Genomic DNA, 21,711 nt, shown 5'->3' with positions numbered 1-21,711 from the left:
TGTGTGTGTGTGTGTGTGTGTGTGTGTGTGTGTGTGTGTGTGTGTGTGTGTGTGTGTGTGTGTGAACGTGTATGCCTCCGTGTGTGTGTGTGTGTGTGTTTTAATTGCTTTCAACTGCAATCCTTCTTCCTTAATGTTAGTTTATTGAACTCAAAGCGGAGCGGCTTGTGTGAGCCACTGGAGACAGATGCTGGGCATTACTGGTATTTTCACTGCAGCAGTGGTTTCACTTTCAGTTAAGCTCCATTTTTCTCCTAACTCAATTAAACAAGGTCATGCTGCTCCTGCAGTGTCATGCTGTAATCCAGGTGAAATGCTAGAAGCATAAAAAGCAAATAATCCCTCCAGAGTTAAGGGAGAGACACTCAGCGGCAGCTGTCCTTCAAAAGCTGTCAGCTGAGCATCCACTCGGTGTGTCTAAAGCCGTTATTCTTCTGTAGGAGTTCCAGGAAATTTCAGGGCTGGGTAGGAATATCGTGACCATTTTGGCAGTGAGTGATGTAACAGAACATTAGCAGCATTAAAAGTTTCATTCTGTCAAAGCACGCCTTAATTTCCCTGATTTGGGGAGAGCAGCTGGGTGATGTAAGCGGTGTTTAATGACCACAACAAACGCAGTTTTACAACGCTCTGCGAGACCACAAAGCGCCGTGAACGACGGCGTCTTCAGGGGATGTCAGCCGCCTTATTTGGAGTTGGGAGTTCAGAAGTGGCGATTTTAAAGCAGCATTAACACTGATCGTCTTCTTTTCCGTCTGTTCCGCTTCATCGCCAACTCTTCCATCTTCATAAAGATTTCCTCAGAATCACACCTACATGGGTTCACAAGATGGGGCCATTGCAAAACCCATGGACAATCCCACTTACAGCCCACTTTGAGAGTTTGAAAGATGGAGCCTAGATGGGGTTGTGCACTCAGCCTAGTCGGGGCCCCTGTAGTTCCCATATGGGCATTTGACATGGGCCATAACCTGCAGACAAATCCTACATGAGGCCCTGTTTGATATTTTATATTTAAGTATCTGTTTCTGAAACCGTATTTAGTTAATTGGCCCTTTTTTTGGTTTGGAAGGAAGGTCAGAAACCATGAACTCGTGGTGCTGCTGGTGCTGGAGTGGATTAATGAAGGCCAGAGCAGTTTGAAACAAAACAATTTAGCTCCCTGACGCTTTGCTGAATACCAACAAAGTACCCAGTGAGATTTCATGTCGAGCCAAGCGTAAGTGTCTGCTGTTTACCTTCAGGCTGGAAGAGCATTTCCTCCCTGCTGTTCCTCTGTTGCAGTTTATTTTGACATTTCCATCGAGTCATGCCTTTCCCTAAACTAATTTTCTTCCCTTCCCATCCATCTCTTGACTTTTTTTGTTTCGCTGTCAGCATGCTGAAGCTCCTCCAATTTTCTGTCCTCAGCATCTGTCTCTCCTTCACCTTTTGCCTCCTCTTCTTTCTCCACATATTTTCTCTAAAGTGTCACCCTGTTTTTCTCCTCTCTCAATTCAACCAATCATCATTTTTCACCCTGTCATCAAACCATTTGCCAACCTTTTATGACATTTTCTCCTCATTTTTTTTTTTTGCCCTTTTAACTCTTCTTCTCATCTGTCCAGCCGGTTCCTGGCATGTTTTACCTTTTCATTGCTCCTCCGTTCCCCATCGCCATCTTGGCTACTTTCCTCCTCACCCTGTTCTCTTCTCTCACTCGTAAGTCGCTTTGGACAAAAGCGTCTGCTAAATACATAAACATAAACATAAACATTTTCCCATTTCATCCACTCGCGCCCATCGTTTGTCTGTCCCAAACCTTCCTCTCTACTCTGATCCACACATCTCCCTTAGTTGTCATCTCCTGTCCTCCTTCCTCCCTCTCATCCTCATCATTATCCATCATTATTTATTCATCTCCACCATCTAAGAGTCTTTTTTGTCTATTCGTCTTTTTACCTCTTCTCATCTGTCCATCATCACCCCCTGTTTTGACATTTTCCCCATTCTCATCTCCTAACCGTCTTCACCCATCAACCCATTTTCATCTCTCTGTCACTACGCCGTAACACATTTCTCATCTTTTCCTGCAGCTATTCCTCTCCTTCCTGACCTTTTCCTTTCCACTTTTGCTGTTTTAGCATCTTTCTTTTGTTTTCTTCTAAAGTGCAGAAATGCATCAAACAGCTGAATCACCTTCCTAAAGATCCTTTTTACACCATTTTCCAGTGAAAACTTTAGCCTCTGTACACTGCAGGATGCCCAAATGATTTGCAATTTCAGTTTCAACCACCAACCTTTCACCCTGCGACATTTCAATAAGATTAACATTTTCTTTCTACCCAGGCCATTCAGACCCTTTGCTTTCATCTCATGCACTCAAAGTTTCTATGTGGTTACAATTTCCACTTCTTTTTCAGCCTTGACACAAATGGTCTTTTAGAAACCATGCTTTCAAAAGCTCCCCTGAATAATAATAATAAAAAAAACACCATTTCTACCACCTTGCTTCATGTTAGATGTGAAATTATTCCTCTTAAATCCTGAATTTGTTCAGTGCCAAGCATGTCTACAGTCAATGCTTTCTCCTTTTCTACCTGCTGGTCAAATAAATCCGCATCTTTAATGTAGGAACACCTGCAGCTGCTGGGTTACGTTTTGAGCTTTTGGACTGGAATCATCTCTGAAGCAGTTTGTTGGGAAGTCCTGTTCGTCACTCAGTGTTTGCAGTCATTTATCTTTGTTCCAAGAAAAAATAAAAGTGTTCGTTTTAGAGCAGAGTAGCCTCGGGGTTAGGGTTTTATAATTAAGATTTATGCTTTTGACCAACTTCATCTCAAAATTTTACCTCAAAGGATCAACTCTAAAGATGCCCCACCTGACGTTTTCAATTACTCGATGCTAACCAGGAACTGTAAAGAGAAGTCTCATGATCCCGCAGCAGGAGGCTTCCTAATTGGACCCCTTGTCAGCCCACCGTTTAGATGAACCTTGAAAGGGTCAAAACAGATCATATTCAAGTACTTCCACTTTTTGTTATTTGTTATTAGCAACGGCAAAGGCAACGGGAAATAGATGATAATGGCAGATCATTAGTTTGTTTGCAGATTAACATGAGCTGCGGGACCATGAATAATCAGACGTTTTAATTGTTGTGAAACAGTTTTTTAACTGCTTTGGGAAAAAGACAATGTGGTCGTTATTATAAAGGCACAGTTCTCTTTGCAGAATATTAAACAGTAAAAAAAAGGTTTCTGCCTGGATGGAGAAGAAACGAGAAGAAGAAGCTGGTTTACTTGATTTTTTAATAGAAAAATAGATATTTAGGGTCTTTTGAGCCCTGTCCAGTCACATTTTCCTCTTGAGAACGATGCAGTGGTCAGATGTGTGATGATAAAGAATGGAGCCCTCTGCCCATCATCCACTCACAAATTGGTGCTGCACGGCCGATGGACACTGAAATAAAAAATCCGAAGGCTGAAGCACTCTGGTGAGCCAAGGTTTATTAGGTGCGAGTTAAATAAAGTAAATTACCATTTCAACCTTGGATGTGTCTCTGTCAGAGTTACCAAATGTGTAATAGCTCCAGTGGTTCGGGCCAAAAATGTCCGGGAAGCTTTGGTTGTACATTCTTCTCTTTGCTCCTCTGATCCCATTAAATACATTTCTTATTTCATTTATTTAAAATGTAATAAATGAATATAACTTGCATGGCAAAAAATGAATAATTTTTGGTACCACTATGCAATCAGACTTCACTTACAACTGAATAAATAGTTTATAGATATGCTTTAATTAACCTGTAAGACCTTGTTAATTATTAATGACCGTTTGTTGTAGATTAAGGGTGAAAAAGACACAAAACGGACCAAATCTATTATAGTATCCAACACAAAATGTCATTTTTCTTTGCTAAATACATAAACAAGCCTTGTAACATTAGCTGCAATTATTTCCTAACTCTTTACATTAAATTTTTATTGCTGAATATAATCACTCGCCAAGTAACCACAGTCACAGAACTCCCACCCCTCCTGCCAGCTATCATCCCAAGGTCACGTCCCCCTCATAACAGAGCGCCCTTTGCCACAGTAAACAAGAGAAAGTTAAACACTAGTCGCTGTTTTCTAGGTCCAAGCATATTTTGTTGTCTGTGACTTCAAATGGTGCTTTGCTTTCTGGGACTTTGGTAGTTTGCCCTAAAGTCGAAGTGGTAGCAGCTGGCTGTTTCTCCTCCTCTGATGTTGTTGAGCAGAGATCCTCTCACACCAGTGGTGATCTGGTGCTAAATACGTGAGCATGTAACGAGTGGCGGACCCAGGCAAATGTGTGGAAGTGCTGTGTTTTGTTGACACCAACAACCGGATAGTCCAGTCGTCGGTTTTGGACTGAGTCGTGTTATTGACTGAGGTTTTTTAGACAAATGTGAGAAAACCACTTCATTTTCAATTTCTTTTTAACCTTCTGGAGGCAGGCGTTGCAGATGTGCAACAGTTAAAACCTACCTGGTTGCTCCACATACGTGTTTCATGAGCATTTTTTAACTCAGAAGCACACCTGTAGGACTTAGTTGTTCATCCTTTTATCAAAACTTATTTTGAGCCTGAGAGGGTTAATCTCCACAAAATATTTAAAGCTATAATATTGTAGAAAGTTGTTAAGAGTCATGAAAATAGACATTTTTGCTGCATTTTCCATTGTAGCTTTAACATTGCTTCTTGTATAATTTGTTCAGCGAAAATCTGCCTGGAGCAAATGCTTTCCTTCTTGCAGAATCTTCTTGATCCAGAATTTCAGACTGTTGTGATACTTTAAGAGATATTAACTCAATTATATTATGCACGACATACTTCAGAGCACCATGTCAGCTCAGATTTAACAGCTTGAAGACACAAACGGAGTGTCTAAGAGGTGCTATCCATCACAGCAGAGGAGCAGACACCACATGACTGCTCGCCGTTCGAAGAGTCCCTAAAGCTGAACATAATTGTTTGAATAGAAGTGAGCCGAAAGTGCAGCTGTTGTGAGAGGTGATGAATCACAGAGTTAAACAGCGAGTCATTCTCAGGCTGGATTTCAAATGTAGTGATTTATTCTGAATATATTGTCTTTGTGTGTGGTTTTTCTCTTTAGATTTACGGAGAACAGCCGGTAAAAATATCAGGTGTTCACTCAGTGGGTGGATTTTTTAAATTTCATTATGTTTTTAAGTGCCGCTCCACAAACCGATGCCAGTGGTGGACGTGTGATTTCTGTCCTTGGTCTGCTATCAGATGGTCTCATAGTTCTCATAGTTTACAGAGAGAAATCATTTAAAAAATGCAACCACTGCCTTCATGAGCTGCATTTTCAGAATCTTTTGTTGTGGCAAACCCATCTGGAGATTGGGCTCAGGTGCATTGGGTCGGTGCGTAGGTGTATGCGTTACAGTTTCTTTGTCTGATGCCAAAGTCCGGCTTTATCTGACAGGATCTCACAGATAGAAGGTCATGGTATTTTTTTTTTTTTTTTGATTATTTTGTTTTATTTGACATTAGCAAGAAACTGAAGACTCTTTTAAAGATTCTTGCTCACATTTCTGTTATTAGGTATTCCAAACCTTACAATCCAAACTGTTTAAAGTTGATTTATTTGCTAATCCTCCTTTTAAATTCTTCTTTTCCTCCAAATCAGAGCTCATTCAGAATGGCCGGCTGCTCACGCTGCCCCTGGTGGCCGGAGACCTGCACTCCCTTCTGGCCGATGAAGACAAGAAGCGACTGTATGTGGCCATGAAAGATAACCTTCTTTCTACAAGTCTGGATGACATAACGCAGAACCCTCGGAAGGTAGAAACGACACACATCTGAAGCACGACAAACACTCTGTTAGAATTAGAATAAAATCCAAAGTGATGGAGCTGATTCCTAAGAAGACTAATACTAAAGCCTGTGTGCATGTTCCTGTTTTCTCTTACACCCTCATTAGTATAAAACCATTTTAGTTACCATAGAAACACAAAGATGCACAACACTAAGTTGGTTTTGCTCAACTGGTTTACATTTTGATGGTTAAAAAACACTGAATAACAACATATACTTGTACTGTACAAGATAACGCGCATGCTCAGTTTAAAGCAATTTGGAATTTTTCAAAACTGAGATCAGATTAAAGGACCTCCCAAACAAATAATTCAAATGCAGGTTTGGTGAGAAAAAAGTCATGGAAAGACATCTATAAGACCGTAACAATAGCCTAAGAACATGTTGACATGTAGACAGGTTTTTGAAAAATCAATAATCCTTCCCCGACTAGGAAAAAAAAAACTTGGGTCCACATCCCCTCCAATCTTAGGCATGGCAGCAGTTCCCCAAATCAGTGGCGTCTTTTTCAAAAGACATTCCTTGGACATGGATTAAGTAGGTGGCAGGAAATGCCTGTCCTTACAGTCGTCCTTTGCCTGTGGTCTTCTACACAGAGCAGAAATTCAGCTCCTAAGAACAAGCGAGTGAAAACACACGTCTAATGCAACCTACACACTAACATCGGCTCCACTCCTCTGCTCCGCCTGCCCCAGCCTGGCCTGGCCTCGAAAGCAGACGTGATTGAGCACATGGGTGGTCTCCAAAGTTGGTGAGAAAAATAGATATCAGTGAGGTCCTGAGCATGTTGGCGGGGCAAAAGAGCACAGAGAAGTCATTCGGTGTCTCCATTATTAAACAAAAGCAGTCTGAGCCGTCTTGCTTTTGGAGACTCTCAGACTCTGATATTACATCCTGCGTCTCTGGCAGCACCATGTGTGTGTGTGTGTGTGTGTGTGTGTGTGTGTGTGTGTGTGTGTGTGTGTGTGTGTGTGTGTGTGTGCTCCTCACAGCAGTGAGAGACAGAGAAAAGTGGCTTCAATCAGAGGCTCTGTAACTCCACAGCATCCAGATTGATAATGAATCATGCATGCGGGAAGCCCCAGCGGGCTAATTCTATCCGCCAATCAGAGGCTCCCTGGCGTGACTTTGAGCCAGCCAATCAGTCAGCAGTGGGTGTGTTGGACCAGTTCAGCTCCTGGCAGACCACCTCGGTAAGAGGGTTGAAAACACGTGCGATTGCACACAGGAAAATCCAAGGCTACCTAAATAAAAACACTCCAAACCCAGTCCAGGCGGACTGGAGCCGATTCTAGTGTGAAAGTGCCTGAACTACCTGATCACTTTTTCTAAGACATTTGATCTTCACTTCCAGTTTTCTGGGTTATTATTTTCTAAATGCATAAAAAGCTGACATCTGTTTCCAGGAGTATTTGACTTCCTATTGACCTTAAGAAAAAAAATGGCTTTTTGATTTTTTTGTTCCATGACAAAACTGACAAACACACACCAACTTAATGTGTTCCAGTCAGGTGACAAAATGGTTTTTGTTCAAATTTTGGCCTTCCAGCTTCCTAAATCATCTGCGTCAGCAGCTGCTCCGCACACCCGCCTGTGTTGGAAACAACTGAAGGTGTTATCATTGAGACTGGAAAAAAACTTTTAGCCAACAAACAACTTCATTTTCACTTTGTTGTTCTGTCTTTAAACATGATCAGGAGCAATTAAAACCTGTCAAACATGCAAATGGATGACAAACTTAAAGACAATCAAAAAGCTTATTTTTTTCATAGAAGAGTAAATTCCTGAGAAAATAAACATGATATCTACGCACGCACAACCCTGCAGCTTTAACATTGTCTCCAGACGGCCAGACGGACGCGCTTCTGGCTGAGTGGGTTCAGGGTCACAGCAAGGACACACTCCTCACAACTGTAACCTGTCATATCAAATCAATACCCTCATCAGTCAGATATGCATGAAAACCATCAGAGGCCCAAACAGGTAGAAAGCAGACTAACTGGAGCAGATGAACAGACACCCGTCATGCCAGGCTGCCACCCACTCTGCAGGCAGCCGGCCAACAGAAGACAGCATTTAACTCCTAACTCAGGTCCCTGCAGGCTGTTAACTTATATATTATTACATCCAGTATTTATAGTTTGTTTATACCATCTTGGCTTGTGAGATGTTCTCTCCACATTTGTTGTTAAAGTGTTTTTATGCCTCACTTGCGATATTCAGATTTTTTCCACCAAAGCTTTATAATCTGTATTTTTTATGTCTGTTAAATCAAATTTTAGCAGTGGGACTGAAACACGACCGGCCCTTTCAGTTCAAGAAAAGGCATTTGTTTTTTAGGAGTCTGCAGCAGCCTAATGGTCACTGCAAGTTTGTGTTTTTGTGGCGTTTGTTTTCAGATCTCTTCTCTCGTTTTCTTCCCGTCACATGTTTTATGTTGTGAAATGCTGAAGTTTAACAGTTCCAGCCCTGTGGTGGGTTTCTAGCCCACGTTTGTCTTTTATGTCATATAAAATGACAACCAGCATGCTCTCCATAGTGGGATGATAATCTCCCATTAAGCAGCGTCTTCACCTGGTGGTGATCCTATAGTGGTGGTCCGTGTTCCTGCCAGTGTGTGGTATCGGAGATTGTGGCGAGCGCGATCACTAATCTAATCTGATCATCTTGGCCCGGCACCGGGCTCTGTGGGAATGACTCCATCGGGGAACAATTACTGGGCATTTTCAAATAGTTTCCTTTAACCACCAACATTTGTCACCAATGGCTTTGCTCACATTGATATCACATTTTTAAGCCTTTGAGAGAATTTTCAGGTCCAGTTTTCTGTTTGGACCAAAATTTGCTGAAGTCTGATTTCTTTCATTGTTTTTATTTTTTGTTTTTTCCAAACAGAAATATTTTCTGAAGAGTTTTAATCACTCTATGTAGATGTTAAATTATCACTTTTGACCTCTTCCTCAGAACGCTGGTCTCTGAGGTAATGACTGACTCAGGGAAATATTTAGATTAGTCACATTGCTGCCATTGGACTCAGCCTTGCCTCTTTCTTTTTGCACATAATCTAAGCTTTAGGTATTTCCTTCCTTATTAGATTTACTGGAATACATTTGACTAGCATCCATTTTGGAATATTTAAGTTTAAACAAAGCAGTGTGTTGCCATGAGGTCAGATAAATGTTGTTTTGGGAACATTCGTATTTAATTTTGCAGTCTAATAAGAAAAAAATGCACTGTAAAATCTGATTAGTCACCCTTACTTTAAAAAAGCACGCAAACCAATTGCACTTAAAACAATAAGTAAACAGGAATAGTAAAATTCACTTAAAGAGCAAATTGCAGGTTACATTTTTTTCTAATTCATATAAAATGCTGTCCAAAAAATCCTATTTGAAATGTTTATCGTGAATATTCAATTTTAAAATGCATAACAGCAGAGTTTTCTAGTAAAAAGTGGCCTTTCTCAGCAAAGCTTCTAAAAAGGCTCATTTTTCTAAATGTGAACCTCTGACGTAACCAAAGGGAGTTAGAAGCTGCGCTGCCTCAGCTCAGTGTGGAGAGTGGCTAGTTTTAGGGTAGAGAGGTCGTGTTATCCAGTTAGTGTGTTTGTTTACTAGTGTTGGATTGTGTTCATGTTGATAAACTGTAGTCTGTGAAGGCTGTACTAACTCCAGCCTGTCTGGACATCGAGTCCACGGGTTTCCAGATAAGAGAAACAACGGCTCTATCTCCGTGCCTGAGGGCGTTTCTGCAGCTGAAAAGACGGACTGTGTAGCCCACATCGGTCGGTACCGGGACAGAGAGGTCCGCGCTGGGCTCCGGAGACCCGTGGTGGGGTTTAAAAAATGAAATGCGGATTTCTGGAGCTCAGATCACCGTCAGAACCGGGTTAGAACCGACCACCAGAAGAGATGCGCGGCTTAGCAGGCCAGTTGGTTTCCGGGTCGGAACCGGATCAGTACCGCCGCCCAGACAACCAGGAGAGGATCATGCGCAGCTTTAAAAAATACCAACTGGACTGGCTCGCTGGTGGTTGGGTCGGATCCAGCTCACAGAAGCTCGCATGAGCTCCAGAACCGGAAGCTCTCCCTCTCTCTAAGCTAAACTACGTTAGGTGAACCAATATTAACGAGTATGAGACCGCTGACAGACGCTCATTAGTATTAATATTATTTTAAGTGACTAATACTATTTTAATTGTCTGGTACACAATAGTAACCCGTACAATATTGGGATGCTAGTACACGAGTTTAAGCTCGCATTGTGAACTCACCTGCTGCCCCCCTGCTGCTTCTCAATCTCTCGGCTTGGCCGAAGGTTTCTCCCTCTGGTTTGTCTCTGCTCTCTGTGGCGTGCAGCAGGGTTAGGGTTAGGGTTAGGGTGGGTGGGGTGGCGTGCAGCAAACTCATAACTTTATGGTTTTGGTCCATCAGAAGTAGAATTATAAATATTTACAGTTTCCTCTGTGTCAGAGCCGCATTAGAATCCATATTTTTCTCTGGATTAAGCTAACAGGACTCCCTCAGCTGACGTCACTTGGTTTGGCCCCCTCCAAAAAAACTCTCACAAAAATAACTCTAAAAGCTTAAATAATTTATGTTTGTGTAGAAAAAACTTTTAAAACGAGTTTCTATTATGTTTCTCTAAACATCGGTTCATGGGAGTCTCTAACCTGCAATTTGCTCTTTAAAGTAGGACAAAGCTGTACATAGTGCTTTAAAATATGCAACACCACCACACAGCAGAAGCTCCTCCAGGCTTGTGTTATTTGTGGAGATAAAACATCCACTTTGCTGTTATCCAATCTGGATTGAGATGTCTAAATATCAGGAAATAAGACTCCAAAGCCTGCCGTCTGAAGCTCAGCTGGGATGTTTTTAGTTCCAAGACTTGGTGCACCAGTATATTATTCCCCCCAAAGATGACTTACAAGGCATTTATTCTTTCTTACTAGAAACCACAGCAAATGTATTGATTAAACGAGTGATCCACTGCTGCAGTAGCAAATATACAGAACAAGATAGCTTTTAAATACAAACATGGTCAAGGAACGCTCACTGCTCCAGCTGGCTGTCATGCCTGGGCCATGTCCGCTGCAAACGAAACCCAAATTACCAGAGAAAACCAGATAATGCTAAACACCAGTCACTGTTTTCTAGGTCCAAATGTTTTTTGTTTCTGTAACTTCAAATTATGTTTTTCGTTTTGGGACTCTGGTAGTTTGTCCTAAAGTTGAAGTGGTGGCAGCCGGCTGTTTCTCCTGCTCTGATATTATTGAGCGGAGAACCTCTCACACCAGAGGTGTTCTGCTGCAAAATGCACGAGAGCATAATGTGTGGCAGACCCAGGTAAATGCAGAAGTGCGGCAGTTTGGTGAGACAGACAACCACATGGTTCAGTCATTGGGTCTGGACTGAGTTGCGTTATTAGGTTTTTAGACAAATGCGAGAAAACCTCTTTGTTCTTTTTTTTTAATTTTTTAATTTTTATTTCCACAATATAGTTATAGCTATACTGTGTTAGGACGTTGTTAAGAGGGAAAAAAAGATTTGCTTTTGCCGCACTAAGCATCAGTAAACTGGAAGATGATTTCTGTGTATATTTCAGGTGTAGGTATGCTGGTGACGTCTTGTATCTTAGTAAAGGGTGGCCTAAAGTCTTGATTAACACAAAATGTTTTAGTGATGTTTTTACAGTGCTCTGAAGAAAAAAAACTGATAAATTATAATATTGAGCAAATTCCATCTTGTCATCCCCCCCCCCCCCCCCCATCCTATTTCAGGACCCGCACAAAAGAAAACAAAGCTGACAACAAGTAACCCCAACCCAAAATTAATGCCTACGTTGTATCTACCATATAAATGAATGACTCCTGGGGTGTAATCATTCAGTCAATACAGACGTCCATTTCATTCTGCAGGTGCAGACAATTACTAGATTAGTCATGCTGTCACCATCACTGCAGCTCTGACAGTTTGGCCCATTATCAGGATTCAGCAATGCTGCCAGTTGGATTTTATTTCCTCCCCCTGAAGCTGCCACTCTGCTCAGGTTTTTTCTCTCTCTCTTCCAGATTAATCATGTGCTATTGGCTCTCCTTGCATGGCTTCCTTGCAGAGCACCTGCCAGTCCCAGAAGCTGTTTATGCAAATGCTGAAGAGCAGGGAAGACATTTTCTTTAATCTAATTATTTTTCTCTCTCTTCGTTTGTCCTCTCCACCTATTGCTCCTTGTAGCTCTTCTGGCCAGCAAGTCCGGATCGTGTCCAAGAATGTCTCATGGCTGGGAAGGATTCAGAGGTGATTCAAGGCATACTCACATCCATACGAGAACAAAAACATGCAACACGGTTCTTCCTAGATCACCGAGATGGCAGAAGCTTATTTAAGTCACTAAACAGGTCGGCCCTTATGTGATCCTACCAAAGACGAATCACCTGAAATGTTCTTCAAGAATAAGGGAAACGGTTGCATAAGTGATTACGATCTACTGCGGAACTGAAGTTGAATTAATCTGATTTGTTTGGGAAATGTAAACAAACACAACCTCCGATACGGGCGGTGAAGTCAAGATTCAGGTTGCGATTGTCCAAAAAGGACAAACATTCTTTGTTGTGCACAATTAATTAACCAAACACTGCCTTTTGTATATTTGTGTTTACTTTCATTGTTTTTGTTTGTGTGCATCTCTCTGCTTGACCAGCTGGAGTGTGCTAACTTCCTACGAGTTCTGCAGCCGTTCAATCAGACCCACCTTTATGTGTGCGGCACGGGGGCCTTCAACCCCCGCTGTGCTTTCATAGCATCCAGCATATTCCACCAGGTAAAGCTTCAAACACGTTCTCTCATACACATTTATGGGAAAATTCACTCTTTTTATGACAAATTTGATTTCTAAAAGTTAGTCACTTTGTCACAATGACCAGATATGGAATCCCTCTAAATGATATGCTTTTATTTATGCATTTCATCAAAAAATTCCCAATGGACACTTATCATGCTAAATTCACCTTTTGCATCCTTTTGTGTGCTGCTTTGCGGGTCTCCACTGCCTCAATAAACACTACAAACGTGAATAAACCCAGAATTAAATGCTTAAAGTGACAGTGTGTATTTTCCCTGGTGGTAGGGGGCAGTACGTATGTAAATCATTGCAAGCAAACAACATTTTTATGTTTGACTAAGACCTTAGCAACAGATGGCCATTAGGGTCAAAAATCTCTGGGAGCACAACCTCCAGCAAAAATGACAAGCACTTCAGAGTCCCTTTCATCACTGGTAAGAGTGAAAAAGTACAAGTGTAAACGTTTATGAATGGCGAAAGTTTTGTAACTGTTTGTTGCAAACCAGTAAATGCATTTTTTCCTCACAGGCACCCATAGAAGGAAACCTGACATTTAATATCGCATTGCCCAGAGACTCACCCTAAAATTCCACTATCTCCGCTGCGCTCCGCTCCGGCACGAACTCCGCAGCAAAAACGGTCCCGTTGTAGTCACTCAGAGCAGTGCGCCGCCCGCCATTCCACCATCCGGCAAAAATAGGATTGATTCTATTTTCAATGGACAGAAATCACAATCGCCCAACAGGAAAGGGAGCAAGCACAACTTCCATTATTTCACAATAAATCGATGAACAAAAAGCGTATTTTGTTTCATATGCACAGGTTTAACAACTTTTAACAACTATCAATGGCGGTTGAACTTTAAATGCACAAAAATAAGCCATAAATACAGTTTCCGCTATCAAAGTAGTCACACTTTGTTGATCCAAACACTGCTGATCTCTCAACACAAATGATGGGCAGATTAAACAGTTCATTTCGATGCTTCCCCCGCTCAACGGGTGTTTGGATCTAACTTCCGCGATTATTGCTCGGACTGTATCGCAAGATCTCGAAAATCCCGCGCATGCTTGTTTGCGCACCTCAGGTCTCCGCACCGGAGCGGAGCCGTTGTAGAGCGGGTATAGTATAATTTGAGTTCGGAAGTGAGCGGCAGCGGAAAGCGGGGGCGGGGCGGAGCGGAGATAGTGGAATTTTGGGGTTAGACCTGATCCCACGTATTTTAAACCAGACTTTTGTGGTTATGTTACAAGGCCGCCAATATTTTTCAACAACTGGGCATCATTTAATTTATTTTCAAGAATATTTTGATGGATATTTCCAGAGAACAATGGTAAAAACTACACACTGTCGCTTTAAACTGAGCTGTTTCAAAAAGTCCCCTTTTGTGACATCACAATTGTGGAAATTAGCATAGAACCACCTCTCATGGAAGAGAGAGCTGCTGCTGGAGGAGCAGCGACTGTACTCCAAGCCCTTCCCAGAGCTTTTCAACCTCTAGCATCCTGATCGTGAAATGGGTGGGCATGGCCAACTCCAGCTTGTTCTCTTGGTGTCTGCCCACATGCCCATCTACCCACTGGCATTTACCTTATGTCTTTTATCAGTAATATGTGGAGATTTGTTATTAAAGCTGAACTAAGCGACTCACCAGACACCTGGAATGTAGCTGGAATTTCAACTGTATAGATCTAATTCTAGAGGGTACGAGTGTTGTCTATGTTCAGACTCTTAACAATCAGGTAGTGTTGGGATTTTACACGATTACTTTTATGTGCATTCCTGCAGTTTTGAAGTTACATGTGTGCCATGAGGCAGCATTCACACATGTGTGTGAGAGAGCAGATAATCCCATGAAAGGCCATGTGAGATCAGAGCAGAGGTTGAGACATGGTTAGCTCAGGAGCTGGTGGTGCTGACAGGTCTGAGACTGGATTTCACACATTTTAAAATCCCTCCACTTAGCCTGATTAGCCTCACTTAGCTGCTGTGTGTGTGTGTGTGTGTGTGTGTGTGTGTGTGTGTGTGTGTGTGTGTGTGTGTGGCAAAGTGCTTGAGCTGACTCAGAATGTTTTTTCATGTCACTGGATGGAAAAATTGTGAAAACGAACCTTTTTATTTTACACAGACAGCTTCCTCTCTGTGTCTTCCTGTGAATCAGATTTTTTGTTTTATGTGTTTTCTATGACAGTCGGAGCATCAGATTCTCTCCTACAGCCTGACGGAGTGTGGGAAAGGAAAATGCCCCTATGACCCGTTCCAGAAAACAGCCTCAGCTGTTGTCGGTAAAGCCCAAACTAAGTAAACTATCGATTAGAAGCATAAAAAGTCACATCGTCTTTAAAAAACAGCTTTAATATGGATGTACCTCCATATCACTTCTAACATTTAAGACTGTTATAAATATGTGTTTGCAAGATTGGATGCTGGAGATGATGTCATTTACTTTTGAGGGATTATTTTGTGTCAGCTATTGCATAATTGTGTCCTTTTCTGTGTAGATGGAGATCTGTATGCCGGCATCACGTCAGACTTCATGAGCCGAGACTCAGCTTTTTTTCGAAGCCTCGGCAGCCGACACGTCATCCGTACAGAGCAATACGATTCCACCTGGCTGCAGGGTAAAGGATCTAGGACCTAGGAATCTCTAGAACAGAAACACTCGAGTGTGCATTTCAAAATTCCTTTTGCACAGCCTCACTTTGAATGTGACGCCACTTAACCCCGACCGGTGAATCTTTGAATCTTGTGTTTGTGGTGATAATCGCTTACTTACATGCAACCACAAATAGACTCAGCAGGACTTGCCAAAGCATCTGGTTCAAGGTCACTGAGTGAAGAAAAGGTGTTTTAGCTCCGATTTAAAGAGAAACTAGAGTCTGGGATTTATCGGTGTGGAGAAAAATACACTGTAAGAAATGACGTTTTAATTTACTTAAAGTTTTGTCAACTGGTTTTACTAAACTTAGTAGCTAAAATGTAACAATATGCATTTACTTCTAACACAACAAAAGCATAAGAATGTATATTACATTTAAGCAACTATGTTTAGTAAAGCCAGTTGACATAACTTCAAATAAATTCAACATTTCATTTCTTACAGTGTAGACTGTTGTGCAGATTAAGCCAGAATCTCTATTGCCTGTGATGGTTTGCAGCTTGTTGAGAACATAACAATTCTTGACAAAGTGAATATTTTCAGCAGAACTCACACCAAACTGGATTGTTAACACCTTTATGACAATTGTTATAGATGTGTGTGTCCAGCACACCTGAAGCGTGTTAAGTGACTGTGACGAGACAGCAACATTTGCATTTGGAGATTTTCTTCTTGCACACTGATACACGCACCCCAACCTTTGAGCCGTCAGTCACTTACTATCAATTTGGTCCTGATTTACCCTCATCTGTAGTTTGATCACGGCCCTTCCCAAAGCTGTTTCACACCTTTAGATGTTAACGTTAGTTTCCAAACCCTCTGACTGTTCTGAAAGGAAAGTTGCTGCTCAAAATTCCAGCACAATTCTAGATAATTAAGACCCTGATGCTCAAGCGAGGAACCTGAGAACCCTCACAGATGTGTTGAGACATTTTGGAAACTTCATTTAGCAGTTAACAGTTGCAGCTCAGCGGTGGCAGCAGCACCTAATTTAGCCGCACCTTTGAATCTTGTCTTGTAAAACAAATGCTGCGAGGTCATCTGAAAGGTAAACAGAAAATCATTTGTTCTAAATCAACATCTCTACGATCACCGTGAACACTGTGCTGGTGCTTTATCAGGAGCGTGTGTTGATGTCTGCCACTGATAACAACAACCGGTTGATGCTCTGTAAACTCACGTCTACCTTTATCACCCATGTCGTACTGTTTCACATTTGTTGCCTGGATATCGGTGGTCGTGCTTTGCCATGGTTCATTCGCTGTCATTTATCTGCCTTTGTGTGTGCGTGTGTGTCTCCAGATGCCCAGTTTCTGCGGGTAGCGCCACTGTCTGAAACTGATAACCCAGAAGATGATAAAGTTTACGTGTTCTTCACTGAGCGTGCTCAGGAGGCAGAGGGGGCTGCTGGGAAGGTGCTCTACTCCAGAGTGGCACGTGTGTGCAAGGTAGGGTGTAGTTTTTTCATGTAGTTTAGAAAAACATGTTTTCTTACGAGACGGTACGTGCCAGTCAGTGTGTATGTGCAGCTGGTAAGGTGTGTGACATAGACAGTGTCCTCCAAATGAAACATGTAGAAATCTTTGAACTCATTCTCTGCCAGCCATTTCCTGAGCAGAAAAGCCCTTTGCTGCTACCGTTTTACAGAGTTTTTAAAGTTTTTTTTTAAGAGTCACAGAACGTTGCGCGCTAGGATGATGTCGACGCCAAAACTTCCAAAACTACCAAAACAACCAAAACAAACTACCTCTTACATCAGGAAGAATCTGCGCGTTTCGAGCGTTATCCATTCTTTCATAATCCGTTGTCGAATTGTGATCCTCACCTCGCCTCACTTTTTTTACAGCAGCGGCCCAAAATGATCTCCTAACACATGGATTTTCTGCTTCCTGATCACGTGACGTGTGACGTACATGGATGAAGATTGGCTTTAGAGCTGGGATGTTTGTTCTCACTATGCGGGTGTTCGTTCCGACACCCACACATGTTGTTGGCATTGAACGGTTGGATTCAAAATGACGACTTTAGTCGTCATTGGCAGTGAATGAGTTAAAAATAAAGTTCACTGAGAAACTGGTTTTTACTTATTTTTGAAATTGATCAGACACTCTGAGTTTAACGGTGAAACTCTAGGATTAGAAAAGCCTGACAGATCTACATCACTAAACACTCATGCACTCACCCTTCTTAACTCACGCCGGGGGAGGCTGTTGTTTGTTTAGTGTCCAGGAAACAGCAGAGAACGTCTTAGCTAGTAGATGCTAACCATTAGCACTAGCACCCCCACCACATGGCAGAACTCCTTCAGCCTTGAGTCATTTTTGGCGATAAAACATCAACGTTGTAAAGCAGTCAGAGGTAGAATCATGTTGCCGTTAGCCAATTAGAGGTGAGATGTCCAAATATCAGGAAATTAGTGTCTAAATCCAGCTGTCTGCTGCCTCCTTCTCCTCCAGCTGATTTCTATGTCCTGAAACAGGCGCACTGGAGCTTTTTTCCCCAGAGAACAACTTACAAGGCATTCGTTCTCACCACAGACAACTGCAAATGTATTAAAAATATGAGTGACCTAAATTGTTAAATATCTTCAAACTTGGTTTTACCAAATATTTCACCCTCAGGTTTTCATGCAAAACTATCTAATTGAATTGTTTTTATTCCTCTCTAGAATGACATTGGTGGACAGAGGAGTTTAGTGAACAAGTGGAGCACTTTTCAGAAGGCACGCATGGTGTGTTCAGTTCCAGGACCAGACGGCCTGCAGACACATTTTGACCAGCTGCGTGAGTAAAAAGCTCAACACTTTACATGCACAATCGGACCTTGGCTGCTCGTTACAATAACAGCTGGACTTCTGCCTGTGAATGCATCATAAAGAAGGAAGTGGGTTCAGACATTCAGCCGGTCTTCGTGGGTGTTTCTATTTAGACGTTTTCCTGTTCAAAGGCGATGAGAGAAGGTTCACAGACTAAAGAAACTTTAAAAGGTTTAACTGCTTCAGGATACCATAGTGCTGCATAGCTGCACTGTTACCACGGTGACCAACACCCCAATAGGTCACCTTGAGATTATCTCTGGGCTTCAGCCTCAGTTACTATGGAAACCCAACATTTAGTGTGAGTTTTTTCATTATGACAATAATAATAATATCCTTCTGTAGACTCTCTCTCTCTCTCTCTCTCTCTCTCTCTCTCTCTCTCTCTCTCTCTCTCTTTCTCTCTCTCTTTCTGTGTGTGTGTGTGTGTGTGTGTGTGTGTGTGTCCATGTGTTGCTCAAGAAGAGCTTTGATTTGTTGAATATTTTTAACGAACATGATCTTAGCTGTTTTTGGTCTCACTTTGTCTGTGTCTAGCTCTAAATATAAAGAACCAACACATTAATATTAAATTGACATTAATATGTTTGTATTAAAGGTGCAGTATGTAAGAATATAGTGAGAATGTTACAGTGAGAAAATTCCAAAAAGAGTCTAATGTTTCAGTCATTTTGGAAGGAACGTTATACTGAAACGTAAGTCCTTTGTGGTGCACTACTTTCGGGGCACTACAAAAAAAAGCTTGTTTTTGTCGTGATCGCACAGAATTTGGGCATTTTTACACCCAGTTAACGAAGTTAATAAGACCTGCAGCACACCGAAGGAGGACGCGTCCCTGATTTTGAGAAGTGAAGTGATCACACAGTGGGCGCCGCACCGCACCGCTGAGCACTTCTTGCAAAAGTCACGTGACAGTCACAATATCTCATGGGATTTGAGAACAGGGAGCGGGAAGTGACTCTATTGTTTATATGTGATCAGACTTGCCGTCGTGTTTTGTGAGACTCTAATTCATTAACTGTGGGTAAGCACACTATTTATTAAAATATTTTAAGATCAATAGTACTTTAAAGTAATCAAAACTGCAGTTGAGTTTGTGCCGTAAAGCTGGCCACTATTAGAGACTGGCCTTTATTTACCCCCATTGATAGCGAGACCGGCTAATGTAGGAGACCTGGCCGGTAATGGAATACCAGCTGGCTGTGGTGATTGTCAGTTTTTCTCGTTTCAAACCAAAGGAAAGAGGGACGTAACGACTGTTTACCATCAGTGACTGTGGGGTTGCCATGTCTCATGCGAGCTAAGACTGTAGCGCCAACTATTGTAATTTCACAACGGCCGACAAAAAGCTCCAGAGTTGTTAAAAGTGGTTGCAGTAACCAAATTTTACCACAAGATGCCATTTTTAATTAATTTCTACACACTGCACCTGAGGACTTCTGGTCGGTAACAAGATGGCGCCTGTGCTTGGCTTAGCCGCGGTCACTGGTCACTTTTTCAAACTTTTCTCCACTAACCTCCTCTTTTCCACCTTGCTCCTGTCTGCGATCATCTTCGGTAGTGTTCCTGCTACCATCCCCTATGATCGACAGACTCTTTTGTCCTTCCGTTCGTTCACGATCGCCCAAGACTCACCAAGGACGTACCTTCCTGATTGTTTCCCCATCTGCTTCACCTAAAGGATCTTCTGATATCCTTTAACTCTGCAGTCAGAGACGCTAGGGTTTCCTATTTCTCCAACCTGGTTTCCCAGAGCAAAGGGAACCCCAAGGTGCTGTTTAACACCATCAGCAGCATCGTCTCTCCTGCCTCTCCTACAGCCTCCATCCACTCTGTTGCAGACTGTGAGAACTTCCTGTCTTTCTTTGTGGACAAAGTCAATAAGGTTAGATCTAGCATCTCTCCTTCAGCCTTATCGCTGCCTCTGCCGACTCCAACCAGACCCGTCATCCTAGATAGCTTTGCTCCTGTTTCTTTGCCTGAGTTAACCAAACTAGTTAACTCTATGAAGACCTCTGCATGCCCCCTCGACATCTTACCCTCATCTTTGTTTAAAAGTGCTTTTCAGTCCATCCGTCCCAGCGTGCTCTCTATTATTAATGCTTCTCTGGTTTCTGGTCAGGTCCCTGCTTACTTTAAGAATGCTGTAATCCACCCGCTTCTTAAAAAAACCGAGTCTCGACCCCTCTCTCCATAGCAGCTTCAGACCCATCTCTAAACTTCCGTTCATCTCCAAGATCTTGGAAAAGTTTGTGGCTAAACAATTCACAGCTGCTCTTGATGAACATAACATCTATGATAGCTTCCAGTCAGGTTTTCGTAGAGCTCATTCTACTGAAACAGCTCTTCTTAGGGTCTCTAATGACCTTCTGACTCACAGTGATGCAGGGGACTGTTCTGTTCTGGTCCTGCTGGACCTGACTGCAGCCTTTGACACTGTTGACCATCACCTGCTACTGGAGAGGCTGAGAGACTGGGTAGGCCTATCAGGATCTGCTCTGGAGTGGTTCTCCTCTTATCTCTCTGAGCACTCCTTTTCTGTGGCCATCTCCAAGTTTAGGTCCTCCACCACCTCTCTTACCCATGGTGTCACACAGGGTTCTGTGCTGGGGCCTCTGCTCTTCCTCCTCTATCTGCTTCCTCTTCAGCACATCCTGAGCTCTTTCAAAGGAATCTCCTACCATCTTTATGCAGATGACATCCAACTGTACATCTCCTTTAAGCCCCATGAGATGTCTAAGCTGCAGCTGTTACACACCTGCTTAGACTCTATCAAAACCTGGATGGCTGGGAGCTTTCTTCAGCTGAATGAAGATAAGACTGAGATCCTCATCTGTGCCCCAGACAAGCTGGTTCCCAAAGTCAGCGACTCTCTTGGTCAGCTTGCTTCCCAAACCAAACCTTCCGTCAGGAATCTTGGCGTGACCTTTGACCCAGCTCTCACCCTGGATTCTCATGTCAGTTCTCTTGTTTGCTCTTCCTTCTTCCTTCTCAGGAACATTGTTAAGCTGAGTCCCATTCTGTCCCGCTCTGAACTTGAGACAGTTCTCCACACCTTCATCTCCTCACGCTTAGACTACTGTAACTCTCTTTTCACGTGTCTGAGCAGAACCTCCCTGAACCGCCTACAGGTGGTTCAGAACGCCTGTGCTCAGCTTCTGACCAAGTCCTCCAAACACACCCACATCACCCCGCTTCTCCTCCAGCTTCACTGGCTGCCAGTCAACTTCAGAGTTCATTTCAAGATACTGGTTCTGGTCTATAGGGCCTTACAAGCACCATCATACATTGGTGATCTTCTTAGTCCAGCAGATCCCTGAGGTCCAGTGATCAAAGCCTACTGCTTTTGTAGCACACCAGGCTAAAGACCAAAGGTGACAGATCATTTGTTGCTGTGGCCCCTAGACTCTGGAACTCTCTCCCCCTGAGCCTGAGATCAGTGGACTCAGTGGACTCCTTTAAAAAGCAGCTGAAAACTCACTTGATCAAGCTCATTTTGGTATGATCTTCTTCACCACTCTCTTTATTCTGCTCTCCCCACCTATTCCATC

General features: G+C 42.6%; 1 protein-coding gene across 1 annotated transcript in view; it reads left to right on the top strand.

Moving 5' to 3' along the window:
- Positions 1–21,711, top strand: part of sema3h (sema domain, immunoglobulin domain (Ig), short basic domain, secreted, (semaphorin) 3H) — a 72,986-nt gene that overhangs the window by 20,164 nt on the left and 31,111 nt on the right. The window contains exons 2-8 of the mRNA XM_015967493.3: positions 5,656–5,810; positions 12,080–12,142; positions 12,546–12,665; positions 14,878–14,971; positions 15,188–15,307; positions 16,648–16,793; positions 18,014–18,128. Of these exons, the coding sequence (XP_015822979.3) occupies positions 5,656–5,810; positions 12,080–12,142; positions 12,546–12,665; positions 14,878–14,971; positions 15,188–15,307; positions 16,648–16,793; positions 18,014–18,128 (813 nt within the window). The remainder of the gene's footprint in view (positions 1–5,655; positions 5,811–12,079; positions 12,143–12,545; positions 12,666–14,877; positions 14,972–15,187; positions 15,308–16,647; positions 16,794–18,013; positions 18,129–21,711) is intronic.

This window comes from Nothobranchius furzeri, chromosome 15 (genome assembly GCF_043380555.1).
Source record: "Nothobranchius furzeri strain GRZ-AD chromosome 15, NfurGRZ-RIMD1, whole genome shotgun sequence".
Taxonomy (NCBI): domain Eukaryota; kingdom Metazoa; phylum Chordata; class Actinopteri; order Cyprinodontiformes; family Nothobranchiidae; genus Nothobranchius; species Nothobranchius furzeri.
The sequence above is the reverse complement of the archived record's forward strand: the minus strand, read 5'-3'. Positions and strand labels throughout refer to the sequence as shown.